This window comes from Cyprinus carpio, chromosome A17 (assembly GCF_018340385.1).
Source record: "Cyprinus carpio isolate SPL01 chromosome A17, ASM1834038v1, whole genome shotgun sequence".
In the NCBI taxonomy this organism is placed as follows: Eukaryota; Metazoa; Chordata; class Actinopteri; order Cypriniformes; family Cyprinidae; genus Cyprinus; species Cyprinus carpio.
Genome location: NC_056588.1, coordinates 10914143 through 10931066, shown reverse-complemented (window position 1 = coordinate 10931066; position 16924 = coordinate 10914143). Strand labels below are relative to the sequence as shown.

Genomic DNA, 16924 nt, shown 5'->3' with positions numbered 1-16924 from the left:
GTACAAAAGTGTTTTTTATTCAGCAAGGACACATTAAATTGATTAAAAGTGACAGTAAAGACATTTATAATGTTACAAAAGATTTCTATTGAACATTCTATGCATCCATTTTATTCTGAAAAATGTATCACAGTGTCTTACAAAAAATATTAAGCAGCACAACTGATTTCAAAATTGAAGTTTTTTGAGCAGCATTTTTTAATTATTATGTGACACTGAAGACTGGAGTAATGGCTGCTGAAAATTCAGTTTTTCCATCACAGGAAAACATTACATTTTAAAACATAAAAGTACTACTACATAATACTACTGTATTTAGATCAAATTAATCTTGGTGAGCATGAGACTTGTGTCAAAAACATTTAAACAAATCTTACAGATCCAAAAACAGTAGTGCTTACATAAAAAAAAAAAAAAAAAAAAAAATCTAGTGTTCCTTCCTGTTTCTACTCTGGTCTTCAGCTTAAACGTGGTAGAAAGAATAAGACATGAGTGTATTGTGAGCTTGCATTATATTTAATTTATAAAAGAAAAAAAAATGTGATGATCCTAACTGAGAATTATGTACCTCCACCCTTGCACAAAAGTGGATTTCAGGTGTGATATATTAGAGCCCATGGCAGCTTTCCTTGCAGCTGTGTGGTTGAGCTGAACTCCAAGGCTTTGCTTTGTGTGTGTTTTAGCATAGTACCAGTATTCTGTTCAGACACAGAAAAGCAGACATTGCTTCCACAGACTTAAACAACAACAACATCAGGCCTGGTCTCACCCTGACTGGGCTTTCAGACCAGACCATCACAAACGGTCTAAACGAGGAAGCCAGTCAGCACCCTTCTGTGTCCTACAGAACTATCTGGAATATCAAAAAAAATATGCAGCAAAACATAAGCGGCTTTGTATGCATAAAGCAAAAGTATAAATGTGGTTTTATCAGATCAATATACAACATAATGCTATTTCAGTTCATTAGTCTGAACAATGGATCAGACTAATGGCATTCGTCACTCAGGAAGTGGTAGGTTTGCACATAATTGGCAAATGTTCTATATTAAAATATATGACTTAAATGAGATTGTGTTGTCGTGTACAGTTAGGCACCCTTTAGGTTTCATTGGATGACAAACCTCACTCTTGTGACAACATGATGTTATATTGTGCACTTCTGCATGGAACGTGTTACTCTATGATGTGGTCACCAGCTGCCTTCTGAATGAAGGAATTGCATCAGCTCCTCCATATTCCATTCCTAAAATCACACGGGAGAGCAGAGCTGACATCAGTGCTTCCTTTCTTTCTCTCTCATATACTCCCCTCATTTATCTCTAATGTGCACCGATGTTTCTGGAGAGATGGTCTTGAAACAGTTTTATGATTCCAGGTAAGGTCTGGCCTTTTCCAGCCCTTCCTGCAGAAAGCGGATGTATGTGGAAGTTGAAGGATCCTCAAAACCTGCTGAGAAACTGATAGCAGGCCCCTCTTCCTCCTCTGGTTTCATGGAGGTCTGGTCCAGGAAATTATTAGCATTGATGTGATGGACCTGCAGAAGTTACAGTGATATTCATCTAAGCAACTTGAACAATAACAGTTGGCACAGACTGAATCAACTGTTCAAGAAAGCTAAAGCAGACTCACCACAGTGCCGTTGGGCAACGCCACCATCATCTCCACTGGAAAAGTATACTTTTCCAAATGTAAACGAGCCTTTTCACTCAAATCCAGATTCTTCTTATCACCCTAAATGAAGGTAAGACACTTAATTAGCACTGATATATGTCTAAATAAGGACTATTTCATTTAGCTTAACATGCATCTGCTAAATAACCCAAACTCCCCACCTGCAGATCCTCCAGCTCTTTGACTAGAGACCAGCTGCTGATGAAGCTCTGGTTGAGCAAGGCCAAAACGGGCGAACTCTCGAGAACTGACTCTCGTAGAGTCCGCCCCGAACCTAATGCAGATAAGGAGCAAGAGAAGTGTAAAGAACACAAATTAGAGTAACATCTAAAGTAGCTGAAAGAATCCTAGAACTCTAGCTTTAAAACCAATTCTGACCAATGATTAACACTGTCAGAAGATATCAAGAAGATACAGAAAGTCATGCTGACCATTATGGCCAAACTTAACTTTTCCAGAATTTGTATTCTATGTTATGCCTGTTTCTGGGTGTCTTACCTCAGCATGACTGGTCATCCAGGGCTCCCCAGAGCAGGATGGAGTGAACCAGCTTCTTCTCTGCATCAGCACTGCTAAAGGCCTCTTTGAATGGTAAATAAGGCACCTTCCAAAAAGAAATCCCACTGATGAAATTGACATTGATAATGACAACACTGCAAACATTTCTACTTGTCTGTTAAACAACCAGTATCACAAAAAAAACTGATATCTTGAAAGAACAACTGTTTTGCTGCAGATTCTTAAGAACAGATTTCAAGTATGAATCTGTGATACAGAAAAGAGGTTGAGGATTGAAAGTCAGAGGACTCACCTTTTTAAATGGGTACATTGTGACCTCAAGGTGTCTGGATGCTTCTTCTCTGCTCAGCTCTGCACTCCAGACAATCTTCTCAAACACAAACTGAATGGGCTCTCCTCCCTCCCCTCGGCTGTCAATCATGTTCCCCTGCTCATCATAGATCACTGAGGGAGTGGAGGGACCTTCTGCCCGGAGCTCCATCTAAAACATATATGGCCCAATTACTTTATGTATGAATGCCATGTATGGCTATGATTCATAAGCAAAAAATAAATAAACAACTATAAAGCTTGCAACAAAATGTCAGGAAAAGCATTTTCAGCATTATGTATACCACAAATAAAAACCATAAATATGCGCACTAACCTGAGGCAAGTACCCAATATCCACCTCCATGTTGCTGCTCTCACTAGCCCCATAAAGCCACTCCATGTCCACATTCAGAGATCTGCCATAAAAAACAATCAACTAGGGCTGCAGGATAATGGTTAAACTGAAAATCAAAATGCTCAAATTATTTTGCTCAAATGATAATTGCAAGTATTAATCTCAAATATAGTCATCTGAGAAATTTCTTCTTACATATCATCTGAAAAATTATTGCCCTTACACAAATGAAGAGAATATCAAGTCATACGCATGGTTTATTTGACCATCTAATTTCCAGATTTTATTTATCATATTGTTTAAACACATTCTCTACATTAAGAACTAAAATAGTTAAATTTCAGATTTTTATTGCAAATACCTAATAACCTAATATTTTTCTATTAATATGGAAGCATGTGGAACCAGTGGGCAAATATTGCAGGCAATTATACTAAAATAATTGAGAGAAACAGAAATCATGATCACTGTTAATTACGCAGCCCTACACTCAGCACCTTAAAAGGGTTAGGAAATGCAGTCAGGAATAGTGGAGGGAGACTGACTTGTCATTGGGGACGTAGAGGTGAAACTCTCGGACGTGAGAAGCATCTTTGGAGAGGATGATGTTACCAGCAAACTGCCCAGGAGTGAACCAGAATGGAAAGTCTGGAACATCATTCAGCTGGAACTCAGCATGGATTCTGTAATTAGTATCACAATATGATCAGACTCTGTTGGAGGCTCACAATTAAAATAAAAGTTAAAACTGAAGTTACAATCCGATATTAAGTGACACACACAGTAAATTTCAACTAGATTTTAAGAAAATCCCATTTATTCTGGATGACAAAAACTTCATCCAAGCGTGGCAGCATGTTTTTTAACTCACCTGAAAACAATGTCATAATAAAAGTCACTAGCAGCCCGTATACAAGCCACAGCTCCCTGTGGACCGAAGCGAGATTTCACAAAGGGCCGCGGGTGGAACATACTCAGCATCGAGTGAATCAGTACCTGGAGAGAAATTAAACAATCACAACATTTATCCACCAACTAAACAGAAAAAGGACAACCTCGGATCACCTATTATTCAACAATGTGGTTAAATCCAAGTAACATTAAGTTAAAATGGTTTTGTTGATGTGATCCATCTAAACTAATCCAAACTAATTTAAAATTCTTAAAGGTATATTTGTACCTCTTTGCCTCGCGGTGTGGGAGGATGATAGCGGTTGTTGGAAAGGTAGCCGGTGAAGATGTTTAATTCACTGGGAATGATCCACCAAGTGTCACCCAGGGCAGATTTATCACTGGGTGGCAGGAAGACCTTGAACTGACTGGCATAAAACATGGATGACAGAACAGCTGGACGTTTCCAAGATCTCAGCCCACTAAGAGAGCTGTGTGAAACCTGATGAGAAAGACACTGCTCTCAATTTACCTTATAAGCACATTTTGGGTATGCACCTTGTAACTCTTGTAGTCTACTGTCTATTTTGTATAATTATTTTTAGCTTAGTTTTTTTAATACATTTCTTATTATTGGTCATTTATATGTTTTAAATCATCACCCTTTCTGTTTATAACCTTGTTAGCAGTTCAGACAAATTTATTAATAATGTGTAATGTTTACATTACCCCTAGAAAGCCATCTTTGCTCTTAGTCAAGCTTTCCAGCAATAAAGGCTGCATTTTAGCATGCAGGGTCAGCGTCTCTCCATTCGGGTCGTGTGGTATCTCCTCTTCAAACTCTGGGGGAGGTGCCACACCTTCAGGCAACAGAGATGGACATCAGACATTACTACAATGCTAAGCTGGAATTCAGTTTTCTACAGTGATGGAGACTATGCCCTTGAAGCATCTTAATTCTGCTTCAATAGATAATATCTACTTAAGGATGTTGATGCTCTGCAAGTGCACAGACAGCAAGAATAATACCTGTGAGTTTTTCTGCAATAGGTTTGAATTCCTCTGGGCTGAGATAGAGGTCATGATCAATATCCAGGGATGAGAAGAAAAAGAGTCCGTCTGCTCCCAGCGCCTTCACTCCTGCCTCCTACAACAGATACATATCCGAAATTAATTTCGCAATCCAATTTATTATTTTATTCAGAATTGTGTTTATTGAAATGTCATATACCAGTTCAGTTTGTTTTCCATATTTCAGCAAATAAAAAGATATTAAAAATCTAAATATAATTTGCAAAAACATTGCAATTCATTTACATATCTCAGCTGTTGTTGCATTTTAATAAAATACTATTTATTAATTAACGGTTTCATATGTGCGATGATACAACTGTCATACAAGCAACATTTTTAGTAGCCTACGTTTTTTTAAAAAAAACATTTCTGCTTTAAAAAAAAAATATTTGCTTTGAGCACAATTTCTTTTACTTAGCTACTAGTTCACTCATCAATTCTCTACTCATTTTGAGTCACCCATGTTCGAAAGAGGCGATTCTAGGTTCATATTGAGTCACAGTGGCTTGCTGACTTCAGAACTACTCGGACTGATTCAGTCCATTCGTGGACGAATCATTCAGACAGGTTCTGTGAACCGATTCAATCGATTAATTGAAAAGATTCGACTCAAAAGAACGAGCTGTACGCTAGAAAGCACAGCAGAATGATGGACACAATGATGTCCACGTCCGTTTGTTTTTAACTGAATTCTTGACATACTTTTTATGTTGTGTCTGGGTCTATTATCAGTTTGAGAAGGAGGGAAGCCTGGAGAATCGACACAGGGTGAATGAGAAAGAGGGGGTTGCCAGTTCAATAATTAATCTTAGAAGAGGGATGTTTAAAACTAAGTAAACTCATTGAAGTTTTACAAACAGCCAGGGCTACACCAGGGTGACTTGAACAGCTGCAGTAAATCACGCAGTACCTCCTTCACGGGTCAAACTGCAACGAAATTCTGACCAAACTGGTATTAACTTACATGTCGATTCACAAGCTGGATGTCCTGGTAATATTTAATGCAAAAGGCGATTAAAGGAACAGCAGCGATTAGAAATAAACCGGAGAATTGCTTGAGACGTGAGCGGGCGCGTGTGCTGGATGGAGTCGCGCGAGCTTCATCATGATCATCCTTGGGCTCTCCAGCAGGAGTTTTATCCACGTCTGCGGCCATCCTCTAATAAATGTCTCTATCTGCTCTGTAAATCACTACTGGGCCACACAAATAGCCCGGGGTGATATAAAAACTCTTAAGTGAAGTAGCACAGTAGTCACGGGGTCGTCTCCGGTGTACGGCGAGCCGTTACATCGCAACAGCGCATGAGGTAATCATCACTCCTGCTAGCAGAGGATAATTTCTGACGCTCTTAAAGGGCCAGCGCGCACATTCATGCTTTTGAACTCGATGGGCGTTTGTTTCAAATCTAGTGAGCTGCCTGTCTAGACAACATTCGGAACGTGACTAAGTTGGCCAAAATGCTGTCTAGATAGGCAGCCAGGTAGGTTTTGAAACAGCATATAATATATGTCAATAATTACATGGTTCGGGGCCAAAGAATGTACTGGATCTGTCTTTTTGTCCTTGGTGCTAATACAGTTATATGTTTGTGTAATGTTAATGAAAAAGACAATTTAACCCTAGGCACACTAGACGTGTAAACTAGAGTTGTTGTACAATTATTTCAGTTAATATTAAGTGAGAACGGAAGAATTTGGTCAATAATATTATTTAAAATTTGGAAACAGTGGATAAAGGACAAATAAGGAAAAGGATCTGTAAATTACAACTGTGGTAATTCCAAGCAAAAAAAAAAAACATACTTGAGGGTCCCACACTCTTTAATCAGTACATTTCCATGTTTTTCCCAAGAGTGATTACTGGATTAGGTTACAATCATGAAACCATTGTTCCAGAAGGACACATGACAAATAAACTGTAAACTAAAACTATAACATAACTATAACAAACTTTAACTATAGCTGCATCCGAAAACTTAGGCAGGTGACTTGCTGCCTTGCTGCCGTATCAGGCAATGACTTTGCAGGCAGCGTTTTTGCACGAAGGCACCTCACGAAACTGATTTTGGACAGGCTTCTGAGGCAGTGTAACAGTTAAATGATCTACAGCTAAATAAAGAGAGCTTTGGTGATAACTAAGTGGATATTTCATTACTGCAATATCAATTTCTCACTAGAAATTACATCAAAAGTGGAAAAATTTGATCAAAAACAAACATTTACACACAAACTGACCACCGACCGCAACTTTAGACGCCATCTTTATTTTTTTGGCTTAACTGTCACGGAATTGAACGCATGTGGGATATCAAAGGCACCGAAGGATACATCTATGCTGCCTTCAAAAATCGGCCAGATGAAGGCATGTCAGGAGAAAGGAACTGAAGCTAACACTGAATTCGGACGTGCCTTGATGCCTTCCTACCTTGGAATGCGTCCTTAGAAGGCAGCATTTTTCAGTTTTCGGATGCAGGATATAACACCCCCCCCCAGAAGAAAGATGCCTGGGATCCCTAATAACCTGCATGAACATGCCATAGTCCTGCTGCAGGGAGGCATGAGTAAACTGCATAATGTAAGAGGCCTATGAAGGTGCTACAGGGAGACAGGAAGGACAGCTTATCGTGTCAAACCATGTGTTCACGCAGACATGTTTGAGAACGTGTTTGACAGCAAGAACTGTCAAATCTGGTACAGTCCATGAGGATGTAGTACTTATAGCAGCTGGTGGTTATACAAGATACTCAATGTGGCTTTTAATATTGCCCCCCCCCCTTTGTTCAGGGACCCATTGTTCAATTTCTTTTCATCAAAGACTTGTTCAGTTTCTCACTTGTTGCAACTTTTTATGTTCATACAAATATTTACAATTTAAGAAATTTGCTGGAAAGAAATTAGTTAAAAAACAGAGGACGTTTCTTTCTCTTTTTTTTTGTTTTTTTGTTTTGTTGTTGTTGTTGCTGAGTTTATATTCACATACATAGTGAACACTGTGAGGCTTTCAGTCCCAGCAGGTTGCTTGTTGTAAGCAGACCTTACCAACGTAATTTCACAGCAGTGTATGAAACTGTATCCAGCTGTTCCAGGACAAGTCTGCAATTACAGAGAACTGTCAATGAATATTCATCAAAATTACATCAACTCATTTTATATTTTAAAACTTACTTTCAATCTCCATAAATTAATTTCAGCTCTGAAACAGGTTAAATTATTGCTCTGAGTGCAGAACAGCAAGAGTCCACAGAGAGGCAGACCAAAGTCCTCTTTCAGTCATATCTTCCACGACCTGCTGTGTGTGAACCTTTACGGTTTTGGATGATAGACAGTAGTATTGGATGGGATGCAGGAGTCTATTCCTGCTGCCCGCTCTGGGAACCCAATGGAATAACTTCCGGATCGGCAGAGTGCGCGTGAGGTGAAGTGCGCGTTCACCAGATGGCAGTACAGACAGCGCATGACTCAAAAACAATCTGACGAGGCAGAGTTAATGCGTCGTTGCTATGGAGATTCTGTCCTAACCACCCTGTAAAGAGTTTTTAGTAAAGCTTTTACTAAAGCCAATTAAATAAAGCATCATGTCTGGTAAATATGTTCATTACAATTATTTCTATAATTTATTATGTATATTCTAAATATAAATCCTTGTTCATTGTCAAATAAAACTCTTACGTTTCTTTTCTCTTTTTGGCTCTAACTTCAAGATATGAAAACCTCCTTGATTTAACTTTGCTGCTCTTTGTTGCAGAGATTACAAATCTTAAAATCTCTTACATTTTTCCAAATGGAGACAGATATGGTGAGTTAGCTGACAGCTTTGAACTTTCCTGTGAGGGTTGTCTTTTATTAAACGCTGTGTTTGTGTGTGTTTGTGTGTGATCAGAGGGCGAAGGCTGTCGTACTTCAGATGGTGTGGTGATGAGGAAAGGGTCTGGCACACAGACATCAGCTTCTGGAGTTACTTACACTGGAGAATGGGACAATGATAAGGTGTGTGGGGGATGTTTTATATATATATAATAATTACAATATATAAGTAAGTCACATTAACTTTAATCTCATGTGCACTAAAGCTGTCAAGGTCAGTGACGTACTGGAGCTTTAGTTTCCTGATCTCCTGTCATAGCCTGCTTTTCGATTTTTATCTCAGTTTTGAGTGCATCTAATTAGATGAAATGTAAATTCAGCCGTGCGACAATTACCTATTTTACTTATCTTATTATGCTTTTAGTAATTATGTCTTGGTTGCTGTTTTTTTGTGGCCAGTAGATGAATGGCAGAGGAACTCTTACACACCCGTCAGGGGCGATTTACAGCGGCCTGTTCAGAGACAACATGTATCACGGCAAAGGAACGTACCGATTTCCTGATGGGACAGAATACACAGGAACCTTTAACAACAACAGGTGATATAGTATATAATCAGCTCTGCCAACATATGCAAAGCAGGATTCAGGATTATTGTCATAAGAAAGGCTTAAGTAACATAAAATAAATTTGTTTTTTCAGATTTGAAGGTGAAGGGGAGTTCACAGATTCGCAAGGACTTGTGTGGACTGGGATGTTTCATAACAAAGCGGCACTGGGACTGAAGCTCAAAGTCAACATGTGACATGCACACAAACACACACAATTTAAATGAATACAGCAAAAAAATAATAATAATTATATATTTATATGTCCTTTTTCTGAACTAGATAGCATAGAATAGATTAAGTGCTATAATGTTAAGTATTTAATCACTGTACCAAACTGAACATTAAGTAGTGATAGTACAATATGAGCATCTTATAAAGATTATGAAGCAAGCATTTGAGTCAGCTTGAGGTTGAAATCACTAAGAATTACAACCCGTGAAAGTACTGAAAAAGATCTTAGATACACAGTGATGCATTACCACAGCTAGCGGCCCTGAGGCATTGATGAGATCTGGTATACCAATGAAATAACTTCAGTTCCAGCAGCATCCACTGAATATAAAGAACACATGTTCCCACAAACATGCACTTCAGAAAGAATCACTACTTTGTTTTGTGCAAGGGGTGAGAGGAATGTGATTCTGTGTGTACTGTTCAGCCATTGGTGAAGTGCATCCCCAAAATACATGAGCACGCACAAGCAGCAGAGCTCATGACTGCATGAGAAGTCAAGAGTTGTCTAAGACCGTGAAGCTCAATTTCCTGTCCTCTGGAGTGAAAACGTGTTTACTGTGGCTCAACAGCTTGGCTGGAGATCCACCGCCCTTCAGTTTGCTTCTAATTCTTCTTTACATTAACCTGAAGCCCTAGTGTGCAGTTAACTTTGAAACCAAATAACTTCTTGAGAGTGTTTTATTTGTTTTAATGTTCTGCCTCAATTAAATTGGTTACGACTTAATGTTCACTTTTGAGTTTGTGACAATAATTTGGTGGGTGTTTTTGTTCATATATCTAGCGGATCCTTTTCAGAGCTCATACAGTGTTCATTGCAAAATGGAAAATTGGTCTTAAAGGTTGAGGGGGAAATTTAATCGTCTGATTCTGAGCCATAAAAATGCTAACAGTCATCTCTATTTTTCTCTCTCTCTCCCTTCATCCATCCACTTACTGTAAAACAAGGCCTCTTTTTGTCCTCAACTTCATCAGACTCACATGTTTCAAAGAGGAGGGGAAGAGATAGGTGGGACAGATGAGAGAGAGAGAAAGACAAGTGATAGAAACACAAAGTCACAGAATCAGAAAGCTCTCCTGTCATTTCTAACTATATCAAAACAAAGAAGAATGACATTTCATTGGCTTGTAAAACTATCAGTTTGAGCAAAGAAACTCTACTAGAAAGGATCCAAACCGCAGAGAAACTGAAACGACAGTCCTGGATTTGGACCTGGAAGACCATCAGATCATGGAGAATGGCAAAATAGAAGGTAAACAATCTTTCTGTCATGTTTTCATACTTTTTTATTTACATGAATAATTGGTCATTAACAGTGAAGTCTATGGATGGCTTTTGAAAAGTTTTCTTTCTTGTGCTTGCATGTTTCTGTCATTTTCTGTGTGTGATAAAAGTCTGTGTTTCTGCATGAAATTTTGTTTTTGTGTGTTCTTGCATTTACAGGTCATGACATAGACGCCATAGACCTTCAGGTAATCTAAACTGCCCTCTCATACTTCCAGTTTGTGATAGCTATCTCGTGATTTTGTATGCGTTGGTGTGTATTTGTTTGTGACAAAAATAGGAATTCTGTTTTAAGCACACTGTTTCATTAATCACTAATTCTAATCACACACACTCGTACAGATTACTGCTATTAAGATAATAAAAGTCATCGAGACAACGAATTGTTAATAGGAAGAGTGTGACTGAACTCAAGCCACATTTAGCTTGACCCTCCCCAAATGCTATTAAGACTGAACTGAAGCTTCCTGTGCTCCTGTTTAATCTCTCTCTATCTGGGTTTGTTTTTTTTTGAGTATTGGTGACCTCTGACTTCAGTTGCAGGCGATGTGGGTGGAGCTAAAATCAGGAGTTGGGAGTGTGGTTGAAGATTTTGCCACCCTACGGCAAACCTACAGCCGACTGGAGGAGAAAGTCTCCACCTATCAACAAGAAACCAATGACAAGATGCTGTCTCTCAGAAACACACTTAACACATTACAGGTTCTAACAGTTATATTATGTGATATAAAATGAGTGGATTAGCAATATCATTTAAATAATATATGCAGTTGCTTAAAAGTTTGGGGTCAGTTCGATTTAAAAAAAAATGAAATCAATACTTTTACTCAGGATATACATTAAACTGGTTAGAAAAGACTTTTGAACTTTTTATTCAACTGTTTTCAACATAATAAGAAATGTTTCTTGAGCACCAAATCATTTCTGAAGGATCATGTGACACTGGAGACTGGAAGAATAGCTTCTGAAAATTCAGCTTTGCCATCATAGCAATACATTACATTTTAAAATATATTAAAATAAAAACAGCTATTTTAAATTGTAACAATATTTCACAGTATCACTGTTTTTACTGTTAAATAAATGCAGCATTGGTAAAATTTGTTTCAAAAACAATAAAAACATCTTATCAACCCCAAACTATTAAATAGTTACTATAACTATTGGTAGTGTATATTAAATATAAATTAATTTTTTTTGTTATAAAAACAAAAATATAAATAAAATTATAATATAAACTGAAATATAATATTACAGTTATTTTCGAAAATGCAGTTTTTTGAAAATGTATTTCATGCATTTTTCTGCATTATCATTTTGAAATATTATATTTTGATGACCACAACCTCAATCACACCACTCAATGTGTGTGTATGCATGTTCAGGAAGACATAAGCACAGCTCTAACACATCTTTCTGAGGTTAGGTGTAAACAAAAAGACCTGCAGAAGGACCTGGACCTCATGCAGAGCACTCAACACAGGTGATACACTGTGGCTGCTAGATTTCCTTAATTTTTTTTATTTCATTTATTTATTTATTTTTTCATTTATGGTACAGTGTATTAAACATAAGATGCAATCTAAAATGCTTGGGTTTTAGTCTGCATGTACCTTTTTTTGAAAATCAAAATATATAAAGTTGGTATTATTGGCAGGAAAGGCTCAAGGGGGGAGGGATCAGTGGATGGCCATGCCTCTCTAAACAGCCAAACAGAACTCAGTCTCATTCAGCATTACATAAGCAGCCTGTCAGCCAATCAGAGTGAGTATTACAATTTTAGTTGGATGTCTAATGAATGATGTTTTGTACTATAAACACAAGTGTCTAACAAACATAAGCTAGTCAGAAGTGATAGTGTGGTAGTGTATTAGATGACAATAATTTTAATTTTTGTGGTTAGACTCTTATCCTGAGCCTGACAGTCAAAAGAAGTCTCCTTTGTGGAGGGAGAAAAAAAACAGCAGAGATCAAAAAGAACAAAACAACTCAACTATAAGTGAGTGATATACAGCAGAATAAAAGTGAAAATGCTTTTATTTTCATTTGTCATAATAATTTAAGTGAAAAGAACTGAAAAATGTACAAACAGTTTTAAAACGATGCCTTTTTTCAGCTCAGAGGCAGACTGCAGCTCTGGAGCTGTTGGAGTCTGAGAGAGTGTACGTGTCGTATCTCTCACTCCTGTTAAAGGCAAACATCAGTTTTAACTCCTCAGAAAATGTCAGCCTCAAAGACAAACGGTAACTATGGCCCCTGCAACAGAGCAGATCATCACACAGACAACTCATGCAACAACAGACATAAATTCAATTCTCCCTGTCAGAAATTCAGTGCTAAACAGATACTCTAAATTGTAATAGTCTGCTGCGGAACAGACATAATATAAACAGATCTTCTTTCTCTTTTCTTTCCTCATCTCTTGTTGATTTTAGTAATTATATTTGATGAAGAGAATGTAATGTGAAAGAGTGTTTTGAGGTGCATGATGATACTGTTTTTGTCATTTCCTTTTCTTTCTCTCAGGCCTTTCCCTCCCTCTCTACGCTTCTTGATTCAGCAGCATCTGGAACTCCTTCACCTCCTCCAGGAGAGAGTTCTTAAGAGCCACTGGCAAGGAATCATGGGAGATGTATTTCTAAGGCTCACTAGCAAAGAAGTAAAATATTCTAAAAAGCGAAAATAAGCTACAGTTATTCTACCATGCCATGTCCTAAAAAGTCTATTTACTATTTAATCTCAAATGTGTGTTTTGCAGAGTGATTTTCTGGATCATTATGTATCATATTTACGGGACCTGCCAGAATGTTTGACAGTGGTTAGTCTGTTCATCTCTTCAAAATCAGGCAGCTTACTAGAGGTATACATACACATATTTTATATTTAATAAATACAAGATTGAAAACTTAATTTTTTTTTAATATACTGATATTCGATGCATAAAGATAGTGTTATGCCACAGAAATTATAAAAAAGACAGTACATTATGTTTCAATGAATGACATTTCTGTTTCATTTTCACCATATTAATAAATAATATTAATTAATATTTGTAAATTTCTGTTAATATTATCATCTATAAACCCAGATCATTTAATTATTACATAAAACACAATTTAGGTTACCTGGCATAAATTTTAGATGAATCCACATAATAGCTTTCTTATTGGTTGTTTGTGTTCGAATCCAGAGTGACATCATAGGGGATGAGACACATCCGTCTCTACACTCTCTGCTTCTACAACCTGTCCAACGTATCCCAGAATACCATACGCTCCTCCAGGTAGTCAAACACATCTTTATTGTGATACTAACAGCATTTAGGCTTGTTTATTAGTTGCACATTTTTGATAAAGTGACACTTGTGATGATATCACCTTGGTCAAGCAATGCTACATAAAAACTTTCCAATCAAGAAAATGCATGTATGTGTCCATTTGTATACTACTGTGTTTTACAGAGTCTTCTACAGCAGACAGAGTCAGAGCATCCAGACTATTACCTGTTACTGGTGTCTGTGCAACAACTCAGATCTTTCATGACCCAGTACAGCCTTCTGCTACAGCACAACCAGGAGCTCCTCACACACAGTCATGCCCTGCGAGAACACACACACAACCTGTGCACACACCAGCAGGAGTGGCCCCAACACACCCGAAAAGAGCTTAGCAGGTAAGTTCAAATCAATAAATATGTTTTTTTTTTGTGTGTGTGTGTGTGTGTGTGTGTGTTGTAAGGTTTACTGGCTCTTGTTTTTAATGTCAGGTCTACAGTGAGACAGCTGTATAAAGTCGACTATGAGAAAAATAAAAAAAACAACACCAGTGCCCAAAGGTGAGTAGATAGATGCACCAATCAAATATATCACAAAATGAGCTCTCTGTGAATTCATGAGTGTTTCTTCAACTTAAAGCACTTTTATGGCTTTTTTCCATGCCTTCATTATGCCCTTTATGATTTTTTTTTACTCTTGGCCCAGAAATTCATTATTAAAATATAATAATCCATCATAAAATGACTAAACCAGAATTTAAACAAAAAGTGAAAAAACATAAACCATTGTTATATTTATTGCATGAAAGTCAACAGTGACAATTTTCCTGCTAAAAAGAGTGTCTATAGTGAAGAGAGTGTTTGAGATGAAATTTGAGACACACACTACCATTCAAATGATTTTTTTTAAGTAACTAATACTTGTATTCATCAAGGATGCATTAATTAGATCAAACATAACAGTAAACACATTTATAATGTTAAAAACAATTTTGATGTCAATGTTGCTCTTTTGAACTTTCTATTCATCATAGAATTCTAAACACGTATGACCATTTCCACAAAAATATTAAGCAGATTTCAATATTCATAATAATATCAAATCTTCATATTAGAGTGATTCTGAATGAACGTGACACTAAAGACTGGAGTAATTGCTGCTGAAAATTCAGCTTTGCCATCACAGGAATTACATTTTAAAATATATTTAAATGGAAAAGTTATTTTAAATTGTAATAATATTTCACAATATTACGGTGTTTACTTTATTTTGATCAAATAAATGCAGCCTGGATAAGCATAAGAGACTTTAATGTCCATTTCAAAAACATTAAAAAGTGCCAGTAATTAAACAAACACCCTTATACTTTTTTTTTTTTTTTTTTGTAAGTGATCCTTCTCGACGTAACAAACACTACCCTGACTATGACTACGACCCAGAAATCCCGTCCCCTGTCTCCTTTCTGTCCGACTCTGACTTTCGCCACAAAGCCGTCTCAGTTCCTCTGCGCAGCATTCCAGAGACAGAGGGAGCGGGATCTGTCCTCTCTGATGCTCTGGGTGCGCTCTTTCCCTACAGAGCTGGAGGGTCTCGCTGCTCAAGCCCATCTCATTCCTCTGACTCAAGCATTGATATCGCCTTTGTGCGTTGTAGTCCTTCTCATAGTCCACCTAGACAGTCCCACAGTAGGGGGCGGAGTGCTGGGGGTGTGGTTTATAGGTCCAACAGGGCCTGTGTGTCACCTAACTCAGCAGACATTGTGAGACCACACCCTCTACAGGCAGTGCAGAGAAAGAGCAAATCACTGAACGGCCTGCAGATGGACAGTATTGATAGTCACGCCCACCAGACAAAAACTCCCGCCCACCCGAGGCTGGAGCGCCAGTTAAGTGGCAAATCAAGAAAGAGACCCAGCAGTCCAAAACACAGATATGAGACACACACTGACACAGAGGAGCAGCCACGACTAATACATCAAAAGGTACACGCACATACCACCCACAAAACCTTAGAAAAGCTAATTGATTTAGCATGCATTTATTTAAATGTGAGTGTGTGTCAAAGCTCATTCTGCTTGTTCTTCAGGATCCTAGAAGCCTGGTGTGGGAGGAGATCAAATTGAGGGGTGTGTCTGATGACTATGACCACACCCCCTTGAGTGAAAGCAGTAGGAAAGAAGCAAAAGGGTTTAGGAACTCCTTCAAAAAGCTCTTCAAGAAGAAGTGAGTTAATAAGAGGAGACACACGGCTACTTTGCACGTACACGATGTCCTCACATTTAAAGCCATGATACTTTGTGTGTGTGTGTGTGTGTCAGGTCTAGTGGTGATGGAAAGGAGAAGACAACAGTAAAAGCTGAGTGTCAAAGCAGTGGAGAACTGGAGACCACCAAAGCCCCTCACACAGGAGACACTGACAGAGGAACTGCTGTTTAAACTGTTTTACTAAGTGGTTCTCAACTGGTTTTGCTTCAGGTACAGATATGAACTTCAAGTGGTGATCCAACACAATACTACAAATGCTTGGTCTTTAGTGTTCGCTCTCTAAATATTTCTTGAATGTTGAGGGTTTCATGCTTTCGGACACAAAACATTTTGCATGATAAATAAATTATTAATATAATTTTGGCCGGAAGTTTGAGAACATTTGCTTCTTGCATTGTTTATGCAAATATATACTCACACATATAAACAAACAGGCACACTTATCCATCTTTTGTTCAGTTTATGTTGGGCCGCAATGACAGGATCCAAAACTATATCTGATAAAATGTAGAATGTTAATTACTCATAAATAAACATACTGCTATAAATACATGTTGTATACTTTACAAATACAAATAAAAATGTAAATACATTTGAATGTAAATGTAAATAGTAACAATTAAAATAAAG

The 16924-nt window shown here is 37.7% G+C and overlaps 3 protein-coding genes across 4 annotated transcripts; 2 read left to right on the top strand and 1 right to left on the bottom strand.

Moving 5' to 3' along the window:
• Positions 1 to 166: 166 nt before the first annotated feature.
• LOC109112791 (selenoprotein N-like) lies at positions 167 to 6183 on the bottom strand. Its single transcript, XM_042774034.1, has 12 exons — positions 5790 to 6183; positions 4781 to 4898; positions 4481 to 4611; positions 4041 to 4253; positions 3732 to 3856; positions 3406 to 3543; positions 2840 to 2921; positions 2486 to 2674; positions 2173 to 2278; positions 1836 to 1948; positions 1633 to 1734; positions 167 to 1537 (listed from the first exon to the last, which is right to left on the bottom strand). Exons 1-12 carry the CDS (start codon positions 5979 to 5981, stop codon positions 1367 to 1369), a joined length of 1680 nt encoding a protein of 559 aa, XP_042629968.1. The 5' UTR covers positions 5982 to 6183; the 3' UTR covers positions 167 to 1366.
• A 2035-nt stretch (positions 6184 to 8218) lies between these two features.
• On the top strand, positions 8219 to 10198 carry LOC109108164 (MORN repeat-containing protein 2-like). The gene is made up of 5 exons (XM_019121336.2): positions 8219 to 8407; positions 8571 to 8621; positions 8706 to 8812; positions 9092 to 9228; positions 9332 to 10198. The coding sequence occupies exons 1-5, from the start codon at positions 8401 to 8403 to the stop codon at positions 9432 to 9434; spliced, it is 405 nt and encodes a 134-aa protein (XP_018976881.1). The 5' UTR covers positions 8219 to 8400; the 3' UTR covers positions 9435 to 10198.
• Positions 10199 to 10608: 410 nt separating this feature from the next.
• arhgef33 (Rho guanine nucleotide exchange factor (GEF) 33) lies at positions 10609 to 16854 on the top strand. 2 transcript variants are annotated; one of them, XM_042774033.1, is made up of 15 exons: positions 10609 to 10724; positions 10916 to 10944; positions 11294 to 11458; positions 12142 to 12239; positions 12414 to 12520; positions 12660 to 12755; positions 12873 to 12999; positions 13283 to 13415; positions 13515 to 13616; positions 13947 to 14039; positions 14217 to 14428; positions 14522 to 14590; positions 15420 to 16011; positions 16116 to 16252; positions 16348 to 16854. In XM_042774033.1, exons 1-15 carry the CDS (start codon positions 10703 to 10705, stop codon positions 16463 to 16465), a joined length of 2100 nt encoding a protein of 699 aa, XP_042629967.1. In that variant the 5' UTR covers positions 10609 to 10702; the 3' UTR covers positions 16466 to 16854. The 2 variants fall into 2 exon arrangements, with proteins under 2 accessions (XP_042629967.1, XP_042629966.1); XM_042774032.1 differs by lacking the exon at positions 10609 to 10724 and having other exon boundaries at positions 12183 to 12239.
• Positions 16855 to 16924: the final 70 nt, after the last annotated feature.